Genomic DNA, 13,224 nt, shown 5'->3' with positions numbered 1-13,224 from the left:
AAAAATAGTCACCTGCAGTCAATTAGATGTAACATTTCCTGTACATTATGTGGCAAATATAAGTACTCTAAATCCATCTAAGATGGGAATCTCAATGTTTTCTAAGTAGTAATCATGGGTTGTTCATCACTATACCATAAATTCCTTAAGGGCAGGGACTGTTTCCTGGGTACCTGTGAAACCATGATGGCTGGGACTGTGCCTGGCACATAAGTGCTCTATCTGAACGGAACTGCTGGTATCAATTAATCAATTTTATCTTTGTAGCAAACTTATGAAGTAGGTATTGCTATTTCCATTTTATAGTTAAGGACCCTGGAGCTCAGAGATGCTGACTTGTTGAAGTCACTCAGCTCAGTATGGAACCCAAAGTCTGCTTGATTGCACAAGTCATGTGATCTCTGCAAAGGATCTTGTGATTTCCCCAGTTCCTTATCACTCTATCAAGTAACAAGTGCCACTTCTTTAAAAAGATAGTAGAACATCAAAGAATTCAAGGGAGAAGGCTCTACTAAAACTTTAAGCATATTTATAGTCATAAAAACAGAGGAATCTATTTTTTAACAAGTTCAGTACTAAACATTAGAATGTGAAGTCTCGTAGGGAAGGGAGATCTTCTTCAACCCCAGTGCCTGATTCTTAGCATCCAGATGGCACTCAAGACAAGTTTCTGAATGAGCACTGAAGATGGCTATTTGAATTAGAAACATTTTAAGTCACAGTAAATAGCTTTCTATGATAACTTGGATCAATGCATAAAATGAGAAGAACTCACGGGGTGCTTGGTAATAAAAAAAAATGATCAAACATAAGAAGCCCCAAGCCAAATGAAATATAACTTGACATCTAAGGAATTTGCTTCAAGTTTCGATATGAGAGGAAATCATGTACAATAACATATGCGTGTGCTCAGGAGCAATCGTTTATGTAACCCTCACTTGTGTAATGTTTCAGAAGAATAAAGAGACTCGGGAGGGAAGCTGCTCAGCATGGGGTCTTTCCTGCTTCCTATCCTTCCGCCTGGCAGCATTTTCCAGAGGGAAGGGGAACCCTCCATTTCACTATTACTACCCCAACTTAGGAATCCTCATTTTATCTCCCTCCTCTCTATCTTGAAAGCCATACCACTCGACTCTGAAGGATCCCAAGTGCTCAGAGATACTTCAACCCAAATATCTGGAACTTTATTGATATATTATTTTACTCACATTAGTATCAATATTCACATTATATTAGATATTAAAATATGTATAACAAGGTACACCATTTACCTATTAAAATCAAGGCGATTTTAATTTCCTGGGGTTTCTTTTTCACATATTCTGTAGAAGCCAATGCAAAATTCTATTATAATTCTATAAATTTTGTAAAACTGCCAAACAAAAAATACAAAGTGAAAACTCTTTTGCTCTTACTTGCACTTTATTTTTATTTATCTAATTTTATTTATTTATTTTTTAAACATTTTTATTGGAGTATAATTGCTCTACAATGGTTAGTTTCTGCTTTATAACAAAGTGAATCAGCTATACATATACATATATCCCCATATCTCCTCCTTCTTGCGTCTCCCTCCTATCCTCCTTATCCCACCGCTCTAGGTGGACACAAAGCATCGAGCTGATCTCCCTGTGCTATGTGGCTGCTTCCCACTACCTATTGATTTTACATTTGGTAGTGTATATATGTCCATGCCACTCTCTCAATTCCTCCCAGCTTACCCTTCCCACTCTCCATGTGCTCAAGTCCATTCTCTACGTCTGTGTCTTTATTCCTGTCCTGCACCTAGGTTCTTCAGAACCATTTTTTTTCTTTTAGATTCTATATATATGTGTTAGCATACGGTATTCGTTTTTCTCTTTCTGACTTACTTCACTCTGTATGACAGACTCTAGGTCCATCCACCTCACTACAAATAACTCAATGTCATTTTTTTATGGCTGAGTAATATTCCATTGTATATATGTGCCACATCTTCTTTAACCATTCATCTGTTGATGGACACTTAGGTTGCTTCCATGTCCTGGCTATTGTAAATAGTGCTGCAATGAACACTGTGGTACATGACTCTTTTTGAATTATGGTTTTCTCAGCGTATATGCCCAGTAGTGGGATTGTTGGGTCGTATGGTAGTCCTAGTTTTTGTTTTTTAAGGAACCTCCATACTGTTCTCCATAGTGGCTGTATCAATTTACATTCCCACCAACAGTGCAAGAGGGTTCCCTTTTCTCCACCACCCTCTCCAGCATTTATTGTTTGTAGATTTTTTGATGATGGCCATTCTGACCGGTGTGAGGTGACACCTCATTGTAGTTTTGATTTGCATTTCTCTAATGATTAGTGATGTTGAGCATACTTTAACGTGCTTGTTGGTGACCTGTATATCTTCTCTGGAGAAATGTCTATTTAGGTCTTCTGCCCATTTTTGGATTGGGTTGTTTCTTTTTTTGATATTGAGCTGCATGAACTGCTTGTAAATTTTGGAGATCAATCCTCTGTCAGTTGCTTCGTTTGCAAATATTTTCTCCCATTCTGAGGGTTGTCTTTTCGTCTTGTTTATGGTTTCCTTTGCTGTGCAAAAGCTTTGACGTTTCATTAGGTCCCATTTGTTTATTTTTGGTTTTATTTCCATTTCTCTAGGTGGGTCAAAAAGGATTTTGCTGTGATTTATGTCATAGAGTGTTCTGCCTATGTTTTCCTCTAAGAGTTTGATAGTGTCTGGCCTTATATTTAGGTCTCTAATCCATTTTGAGTTTATTTTTGTGTATGGTGTTAGGGAGTGTTCTAATTTCATTCTTTTACATGTAGCTGTCCAGTTTTCCCAGCACTTATTGAAGAGGCTGTCTTTTCTCCATTGTATATTCTTGCCTCCTTTATCAAAGACAAGGTGACCATAATGTGCATGGGTTTATCTCTGGGCTTTCTATCCTGTTCCATTGGTCTATATTTCTGTTTTTGTGCCAGTACCATACTGTCTTGATTACTGTAGCTTTGTAGTATAGTCTGAAGTCCAGGAGTCTGATTCCTCCAGCTCCGTTTTTCTTTCTCAAGATTGCTTTGGCTATTCGGGGTCTTTTGTGTTTCCATACAAATTGTGAAATTTTTTGTCCTTGTTCTGTGAAAAATGCCATTGGTAGTTTGATAGGGATTGCACTGAATCTGTAGATTGCTTTGGGTAGTATAGTCATTTTCACAATGTTGACTCTTCCAATCCAAGAACATGGTATATCTCTCCATTTGTTTGTATCATCTTTAATTTCTTTCATCAGTGTCTTATAGTTTTCTGCATACAGGTCTTTTGTCTCCTTAGGTAGGTTTATTCCTAGGTATTTTATTCTTTTTGTTGCAGTGGTAAATGGGAGTGTTTCCTTAATTTCTCTTTCAGATTTTTCATCATTAGTGTATAGGAATGCAAGAGATTTCTGTGCATTAATTTTGTATCCTGCTACTTTACCAAATTCATTGATTAGCTCTAGTAGATTTCTGGTAGCATCTTTAGGATTCTATCATGTCATCTGCAAACAGTGACAGTTTTACTTTTCTTTTCTGATTTGGATTCCTTTTATTTCTTTTTCTTCTCTGATTCCTGTGGCTAAAACTTCCAAAACTATGTTGAAGAATAGTGGTGAGAGTGGGCAACCTTGTCTTTTCCCTGATATTAGTGGAAATGGTTTCAATTTTTCACCATTGAGAACGATGTTGGCTGTGGGTTTGTCATATATGGCATTATGTTGAGGTAAGTTCCCTCTATGCCTACTTTCTGGAGGGTTTTTATCATAAATGGGTGTTGAATTTTGTCAAAAGCTTTTTCTGCATCTATTGAGATGATCATATGGTTTTTACCCTTCAATTTGTTAATATGGTGTATCACATTGATTGATTTGCATATGTTGAAGAATCCTTGCATTCCTGGGATAAACTCCACTTGATCATGGTGTATGATCCTTTTAATGTGCTGTTGGATTCTGTTTGCTAGTATTTTGTTGAGGATTTCTGCATGTATGTTCATCAGTGATATTGGCCTGTAGTTTTCTTTCTTTGTGACATCTTTGTCTGGTTTTGGTATCAGGGTGATTGTGGCCTTGTAGAATGAGTTTGGGAGTGTTCCTCCCTCTGCTATATTTTGGAAGAGTTTGAGAAGGATAGCTATTAGCTCTTCTCTAAATGTTTGATAGAATTCGCCTGTGAAGCCATCTGGTCCTGGGCTTTTGTTTGTTGGAAGGTTTTTAATCACAGTTTCAATTTCAGTGCTTGTGATTGGTCTGTTCATATTTTCTATTTCTTCCTGGTTCAGTCTTGGGAGGTTGTGCATTTCTAAGAATTTGTCCATTTCTTCCAGGTTGTCCATTTGATTGGCAAAGAGTTGCTTGTAGTAATCTCTCATGATCCTTTGTATTTCTGCAGTGTCACTTGTTACTTCTCCTTTTTCATTTCTAATTCTATTGATTTGAGTCTTCTCCCTTTTTTTCTTGATGAGTCTGGCTAATGGTTTATCAATTTTGTTTATCTTCTCAAAGAACCAGCTTTTAGTTTTATTGATCTTTGCTATCGTTTCCTTCATTTCTTTTTCATTTATTTCTCATCTAATCTTTATGATTTCTTTCCTTCTGCTAACTTTGGGGTTTTTTTGTTCTTCTTTCTCTAATTGCTTTAGGTGTAAGGTTAGGTTTTTTATTTGAGATATTTCTTGTTTCTTGAGGTAGGATTGTATTGCTATAAACTTCCCTCTTAGAACTGCTTTTGCCACGGCCCATAGGTTTTGCGTCATCATGTTTTCATTGTCATTTGTTTCTAGGTATTTTTTGATTTCCTCTTTGATTTATTCAGTGATTTCTTGGTAACTAAGTAGTGTATTGTCTACCCTCCATGTATTTGTATTTTTTCCAGATTTTTTCCTGTAATTGATATCTAGTCTCATAGCACTGTGGTCGGAAATGATACTTGATATGATTTCAATTTTCTTAAATTTACCAAGGCTTGATTTGTGACCCAAGATATGATCTATCCTGGAGAATGTTCCATAAGCACTTGAGAAGAAAGTATATTCTGTTGTTTTTGGATGGAATGTCCTATAAATACCAATTAAGTCCTTCTTGTTTAATGTATCATTTAAAGCTTGTGTTTCTTTATTTATTTTCATTTTGGATGATATGTCCATTGGTGATAGTGGGGTGTTAAAGTCCCCTACTATGATTCTTACTTGCACTTTAAATAAAGTAAGTACTCACGTAAGTAGATGGAAATCCTAATAGATCTTGTGAACGAACCACTCCTCTTCTCAACCTCTATGCAGGTGATCTCCCAGTTCTCCTAAGCCTTAGCCTCTCTCCAGGGACTCAGATCCATTGTTCCTTGTAAGCAGCTGAGTCTCTGCCACCACGACTCTCTCAGCCTTGGGCTCAACAATGGAGTCATCTCTAATTTGTCGTCCCTTCCTCCCCAACATTTATTTATTACTTTATATAACAAACACTTATATAGCACTGTTCTAAATGCTGAACAATTACTACCTAACTTAAACGTCTTAACATCCTATAATTATTCTCATTTTAAAGCTTGGGAAACTGAGGCAGAGAAAGACCTCAAGTAACTTTTTTAAGGTCCACAGCAGGAAACGGCAGAATGTGGGATGTGCCTGAGTCCCTGCTTTAAATCATCACATTGAGCTGCCTCTCCAGATCAGTGCTAAGTTCATCCAGAGTCTACCTCTGAAATGTTCCTTACACTTCCCCCTTCCTGTCTCCTTCCACTGGCATAGTATTAGCTCAAGTCTTCAGTATTTCTCATCTCAACTACTATAATCATCTCCTAACAGCTCTCTCCAAATTTCTTCTCTTCCCTAGCCAATCTATCCTTCCCAATGTTACCAAATTGCTAGCTTGAAGTATGGATATAGCTTTATCACTTTTTTGCTTAACAGTCTTCAGTAGTTCCTCGTTTCTTCCTGAATTATTAGTAAACTCTTTACCTTGGCATTCAAAGCCCTTCACAACATGGCTTCAACTTAGCACTCCAACTCTTTCATTTCCCTATTCTTTAATTCAAGTGAATTAATTTGAAAAAGTCCTACGCTTGCCCACTTGAGTACTTCTGCTCACACTGCTTCTGTCTACGTATAATGCCTTTAACCACTGCCTCTCCCTAACAAAGTCCTACACAGCTGCGAGGCTCTACCTTAAATGCCACCTCTCCCAGAAAGCCTTCCCAATCAGATGCATCTCTCTCCCCTTTGCCTTTTTTTAAAAAAGGTTTTCTCTATCAAAATGATATTCACAGCATCTTCTAAATTTTGCCCTTTCCCTATTTTGAAGGATGGTTATTCGTGATGTTGTCTTATTTTGCTTCTATAATGTAATGACTCTGAGGGCAACGACTCTTTTATACATCCTCTTCCCTGTAGTGCCTAATAAAAGAAGCTTACATAGTAAACCTGCAATAAAAATTTGTTAAATGAAATTGAATGTACAGGCTAGTTACAATAATTCTTAACATAAGTGAATGATAAAAAAAAAATGAGAAATCTCTTAAAGAAAAAAACTGTTTGAAATAAACTTAATCCTTAAAAATAGGAAGATGATAAAACATTTGAGGATCTAGTGAACGACGACAGAAAAAAACTTTACAGAAAAACAAGGTGTAGAGGATGAAATCCTAACCCTTTGTACTACACGATGAAAAATGTGTCAAACATGTAAACAGGCACATGCACAGATAAGACTATTGGCTAATGGGGTGTTACCTTGGCAACTGTTTGTTCGGCGATGGTGCTAGGCCGACGCTGGCGGGCATCAAGTCTCTGCTCCACAGGAAAACTGCTCCTATGTGATTTCAGACGCTCCACCAACAAGTAATAGATGGCAGCAAAGTGGTTATAGCTCTTGTTCTGCAAAGCCTGGAAGAGAATACAAGTGCCAAAGGCAGAGAACCATAAAAACCAATTCAATGATTTAAACCTTTCTAAAAAATGAGGGAAAAACACAACATTGTAAATCAACTATACTTCAATAAAATTTGGAAAATGAATTAAAAAAGGAGGGAAGATGCCATGTGTTCTTAAAAACAAGCAAAGTAACAAGCAAAGTATGCCTCAAAACGAAAGCTATTCCAGAATTTAGAATAGAAGACAGATAACTTCATTAACTGTATAAAGGATGATAACTCTGAATGACTTGAATGGCTCTTTTACGTTAATAGGATCCATTTATTTTTCTGCATTCAGAGAAAATGCCATCATTGTCTCATGCAGACATTCCCCAATGCTGTCATATGGTCCCATCTCATAGCTGCAACTAGGCTGTAAGGTTGGTTAGTAACCTGAGCCCAGAGGCTCTAATTCCACAGCCTCGACACGAGTCCAAACCATTGTAAATCCTGAAGTCAATGATTAAAGTCTTTGGGGAAATTTCTGGTGATTATTTTGGGCTGGAGAATGACATCTGGATGCTACGTTGAGAGACGCTGGGTCTCCGTTCTTAGGTAATTTTTTCCTCTTGTTTTTGCAGTCCAACCCTCTTGAAACCTTGAAAATAAAGTCGCTTCCCAATTTTTCACATCCCTAGCTGGCCAGCTCTCCCAGGATATTAACGGAACAGAAGAACAACGGATCCTTTGGCGTCTAATTCCACATGACAGGCTGCATGAGTGCTGTGCAGTGCAGCTCAGATGCAGAGCACTGGTAGCAAACATCACAGGCCAGGGGAACTGCACTCACAGCTGCCTTCAAGGGCAAGTACAAAAAAGCCTCGCTAAGCACGTGATGAGCAAAGCAGGAAAGCAGTCTGGTTTCATTTATGGCTACAATGAAGGAAAAGGCAGCACAGTTTGGAGCACTTTATCTTCACAGGGGGGCGTTTTATAGTCTTTCTTGTCATGCTTCATCCTGAAAAGCACTGTTTGTTCTTTGCCTGTTGCGGGGGTATTAAAAAATATGTATATCCTATGCACATGCCAGCTGTTAAAGGACAGAAACAAAGCTGCCAAGGAATTTCCCAGGTTCATGACCTTCTCAGTTCTATGACCCATAAAACTTCCAAATCAGGAATCCACCTGTTTTTGCCTTCTGAGTTTCTTCAGTTCACAACCTAAACCCGATGCCTACCCTTCTTGTTTCCTGCTCAGCCCTCAGCCTTGTTCCATATCTGCACATTTATGTTCCATATAAACTAGCTTATTACCTGTACAGAACTTCATGTTTCATCTTAGAAGAAACTTTCTACTTTGTATTTGCTAAGCTTCCCTCTTTGTCTTTTCTCAATCCTATATAAACACTTCCTTTTGAATTTTTTTGGCAGTTGGGGCAAAGGGAGAATTTTTATATTGATTAAAAGCAAACATAAATATAGTGTGATGAAATCTTCAGGGAACACTGAACAGCAGGCCTAGGTACTGGGATGGCTAAAAGACCAGGATGACAGGTATGAGCATGAAATTTCAAGTTACTAAGTACAACAGAGTCCTAAAATTTCTTTAGTCGAATCTCTGACCACTTTACCTCAATGGTTTTCTGTTGATCTATTCCAAGGCCGTGCATCAATCGCAGAACCTGTTCATTAAACTCCCCAATGGATGGCTCATTTTCTTGCCCTTGTGGATAGAGAACAGGCCTCTGTACAGGAACTTCTACGAGCATCCACTTATGCTCCTTGATTTGAGCTATGGTTAGCCGTTTGGACGGGTCTAGGACCAACATCCTTCGAATAAGGTGCTCACAATCTACAGAAAACACAATGTTACAAAAGTCACGTAAATCACCTTGCACTTTGGGGTATTTACTTGACTCATGTGACTTTGTACAATGGTGTTAATCTTTGTATCCTCCACAGTGCCCACTGGAAAGCAGAAGGTCAAATGAATAAATGAATACCTGAAGGCTACTCGTATTTGTCAAGTTCACATGATGAATGCTGGCACACAAAATTAACCATCACTGTGAATGAATACTTAAGAAAAAACAGGAGGGTGTAGGTCTATCCAATTCTGTCTTAATGAATCTTTTTACTGAATTTCTCAACTTACAATATCTAGACACAGACTTAGATTTCCACTAAAGAAAAAAACAAGCCTTCTTCCTAGAAAAAGCAAATAATAAACAGTTCCTTACAGTCACTTCCGAGGCTAATACACTAAGGCTATTAAGTGAGGCCAGAGTTCTCCAAGGGACTGTTGCTATTCTCCGTATCAGTGCAACTGAGAAAAATGTACATGAAACACTAGTCACTTCTGATGACACTGCTGCAACCCTGGGCACTAGCTTATTCTCTGAGCTGACATCATATTCTTTACTACCCCCACATAAACTAGCCTTTTATCACTTGCTATGTTCTAGGCACCATGCTAAGAGCTTTACAGAGCTTAATTTAATTAATCCCCACAATACCCCTGTTAGAAACTATTGTTATTTCCATTTTATAGACTGAGGAAACTGAAGCACAGAGATATAACTTGCCAAGGTCAGACTGCCAGTAAGTGGTGGACTCAGGATGAAAACCAGGTGGTCTGGTTCCAAAATCTATCCTCTTAACTACTAGAACATTACTTCTGTTACCAGGAACAAGCAAGTTAAGGATGAAAACCAAAATCTAAACTGAGTAAATTTAACTGCTGCCCATGCAGCAAGCCAATACAAGAGTGGAAGGGATTATGGCACTTCATCTTAATTCAATAGTTTCGCTAGTTGGTTTTAAATTTAATTAAAAAATTTAATTTTGTAACTTCCCACCAAAAGATGTGGGAAAATCCATTTCATACTTAGAGTGAAATGGTTGTGAATCTGTATCTACAAAATGTTTCTCTAAGTCTAAAATAAACCTGGTTGTTTAGTAGCGTATTGTTTAGCCTCCATGTGTTTGTATTTTTTAGTTTTTTTCCTGTAATTGATATCTAGTCTCCTAGCCTTGTGGTCGGAAAAGATGAGGTATCACCTCACACCGGTCAGAATGGCCATCATCAAAAAATCTACAAACAATAAATGCTAGAGAGGGTGTGGAGAAAAGGGAACCCTCCTGCACCGTTGGTGGGAATGTAAATTGATACAGCCACTATGGAGAACAGTATGGAGGTTCCTTAAAAAACTAAAAATAGAACTACCATACCACCCAGCAATCCCACAACTAGGCATATACCCTGAGAAAACCGTAATTCAAAAAGATACATGTACCACAATTTTCACTGCAGCACTTTTACCATAGCCAGGACATGGAAATAACCTAAATGTCTGCTGACAGATGAATGGATAAAGAAGATGTGGTACATATATACAATGGAATATTACTCAGCCATAAAAAGGAACGAAATTGGGTCATTTGTAATGAGGTGTATAGACCTAGAGTCTGTCATACAGAGTTAAGTAAGTCAGAAAGAGAAAAACAAATACCGTATGCTAACACACATATATGGAATCTAAAAAAACAATACTGATGAACCTAGTGGCAGGGCAGGAATAAAGATGCAGCCCTACTAGAGAATGGAATTGAGGACACGGGCGGGGGGGGCGAGGGTAAGCTGGGACGAAGTGAGAGAGTAGCACTGACACATCGACACTACCAAATGTAAAACGGATGGCTAGCGGGAAGCTGCTGCATAGCACAGGGAGATCAGCTGGATGTTTTGTGATGACCTAGAGCAGTGGGGTAGGGAGGGTGGGAGGGAGATGCAAGGTGGAGGAGATATGGGGATATATGTATGCATATAGCTGATTCACTTTGTTGTACAGCAGAAACTAACACAACATTGTAAAGCATTTATACTCCAATAAATATATATAAAAAATATAAATAAACCTGGGACATTTATAGACAAGGGTAAATGGGAAGACTTGCTGTTCTTAATCTGGGAAACTTTCTGTTTCCAGTTATGAGTAGGAAGGCTAGAATCTCTCTCACCTTCATGGAAGGGGTAAGTGACTCGGTCACTTTATTTGGCACCCAAACTTAGAAAAAGAGAAGGCTTTGTTTAGGCACTCATTTGCAGAACAAATTCTGTAAAGCATAATTTTAAGATAAACAGGTTGTTACCTTCTGACATGAAATACGGAATCCGGAATCTTCCTTCTAACACTCTCTGCCTCAAAATTGGAAGAGTCGGTCCATCAAAAGGTAGAGCTCCACAGACAAGGACGTAAAGAACAACTCCCATGCTCTAGGGAAGAAAACAATGCAGTCTCTTTTCTACTGAGAACTTCAAACACTCTTTGTTTTCCTAAATATCCTCAGGGCTCTTAAAATCATATGGACTGAAAAATTCCTGTTTGAATTTACTATTTTCTCAGAATTAAAAAAAAAAAATCTGAAATGCTGACCAGTGCAATAAAGCATCCTATAATAAATACCAAAAGAATTAAATTAAATCATTTTGATTACTAAACTTTAAATCATTGCTGATATTAGGATGATAACATCTTTCCCTAGAAATTCTTTCCTAGAATCTAATTCAAGATGCTCTGACTAATTATAGTCCAGTGGACAGGGAAAGTATGAACTATTGACTATGTGTTAGGTACCGAGAGATTCCGAGATGGGCCAGAGTACCAAGTATTATCATTATAGATTCATTTAACACAGCAAAGCAAAGAAATACCCAAATATCCAGCTGTGGTCCTTCATACTGCTGCCCTTCAAAGACTTCTGGGGCTGCATAAGGGGGGCTGCCACACCATGTTGCCAGCAGTTCACCACTTTTAAAGAAATTTCCAAAACCGAAATCTATTGGGATGGAAATAAATGTTACTTTCATCTATGCTCTCAAACTATACTGAATTTCTCATAATAATTTTATAATATGCTATATTAACAATATCACTACTATTCACTCTGTGGGAATGCGACGGGCATGTATCTTATGACGTTTCCTTAGCACTTAGCACAATGAATAGCAAATATTAAGTATTCAGTAAATATTTGTTGAATGAATGTGTTAATGAATTAAGTTTTCTTCTCAAAGAGAATGAGCGAGAGGCTGGAAAAAGACTTTATCTCTTGTATTTTTAAGGCTGAAAGAAAAATCCACTGATATGGACAATCAACTTGAATTTGATAATCTTAGAATTTCAATTACTCCATGATTAAGAGCTCTTGAGCTTATATGGTTTATAAAAAAAGAAACAAATGAGTAAAACTCTAAGATATTTACCTAAACACAACCAAGGGACTGGCTGCTCTCACAGCCCCAGGCTAGCAAGATAAATAACCTTTTAAGGCAACTGAGGACAGAGTTTCCTAAGTAACAACTCTCTAAGTGTTGGCCCGCACATCCTGAATTAGGCAGATACTCATCTGAATAGCTCATTAACATGCAATGGCCATGTGGCCCAGCCACAGGCCACCTATCACCAATGTCACTTGTTTACTCATTTATGGAATGCGGTGGCATTATACTTCAAAATAGTTAATGGCCTTCCCCTTATGATATTAGTCACACTGAATCTGCAGCTTTGATAAACAGCATGCCCTCTGGAAACACTGTACTCAGATGCCTTCAATATGCATGAAAGTTACGGCATAAGACAAATGCAGTGAGATTTGGTATAAACGCAAGCTTGTGCTCTTTTGCTAAGCCTTTACACAGTCGCATGGTCTTAGTGAAGGAACAAATTCCTGTTGTTTTGCAAGTTAGAGCCAAAATGTCTCATGCTGCAACAGACTCCTGGCTGAAGGCTACACCTCAGTGACGGGAACTGGCTCTACTCTGGCTGGTGTACGCCCTGCACGGAGAGTGAGCTTTCAGTGGTGCCCCAAGGGAACTGGAACAAGTCTCCAGCGCCAGACTGACTGGCTGTGTGACATGCGTTCAGTCTTTGAGAGCCTCAGTCTCCCCAGTTGTAACACTGAAACATAGTAGTCAGCAGGTTGTTATGGGGATCCAGTGAGTTAACAGAAACTCACACTCCACTCACACCCTGAGACTATGGTGCACTTCGGTACCTTAGGGGAGGCATTCTCTTAGCTCCCTGACATAAGCAGTAGTAACAGAAACAGTCATGATCCCCAACACCACAGCCTCATGGCAGAGTACGATCTATGAAGCTAGGGAGACCTACAGCTGATTTCCAGTTTTGCCAGTTTCTAGCCTCAAGGCCCCTACGTAAATTATTTAATTTTCCTGAACCTTATTTTCTGTATCTATAAGTGTGGGGATAATCCACCTACCCATATAGGTTGCTGTGAGGATTAAATGAGACTAAGAATGTAAAATTCCTGGAGCACAGTAGATGTGAAGTGTCAGCTCCCA

General features: G+C 38.4%; 1 protein-coding gene across 6 annotated transcripts in view; it reads right to left on the bottom strand.

Moving 5' to 3' along the window:
* The window catches only part of SIK2 (salt inducible kinase 2), a 131,887-nt gene that overhangs the window by 18,179 nt on the left and 100,484 nt on the right, over window positions 1–13,224 (bottom strand). For 5 of the 6 annotated variants that reach the window (XM_082476860.1, XM_082476856.1, XM_082476859.1 and 2 more), the window contains exons 5-8: window positions 11,575–11,699; window positions 11,013–11,136; window positions 8,492–8,712; window positions 6,740–6,892 (exon numbers count right to left, since the gene is read on the bottom strand). In XM_082476860.1, the coding sequence (XP_082332986.1) occupies window positions 6,740–6,892; window positions 8,492–8,712; window positions 11,013–11,136; window positions 11,575–11,699 (623 nt within the window). The remainder of the gene's footprint in view (window positions 1–6,739; window positions 6,893–8,491; window positions 8,713–11,012; window positions 11,137–11,574; window positions 11,700–13,224) is intronic. The other variant, XM_082476858.1, reaches the window with a different exon arrangement.

This window comes from Balaenoptera physalus (genome assembly GCF_965194825.1).
Source record: "Balaenoptera physalus genome assembly, chromosome: 10".
Taxonomy (NCBI): Eukaryota; Metazoa; Chordata; class Mammalia; order Artiodactyla; family Balaenopteridae; genus Balaenoptera; species Balaenoptera physalus.
The sequence above is the reverse complement of the archived record's forward strand: the minus strand, read 5'-3'. Positions and strand labels throughout refer to the sequence as shown.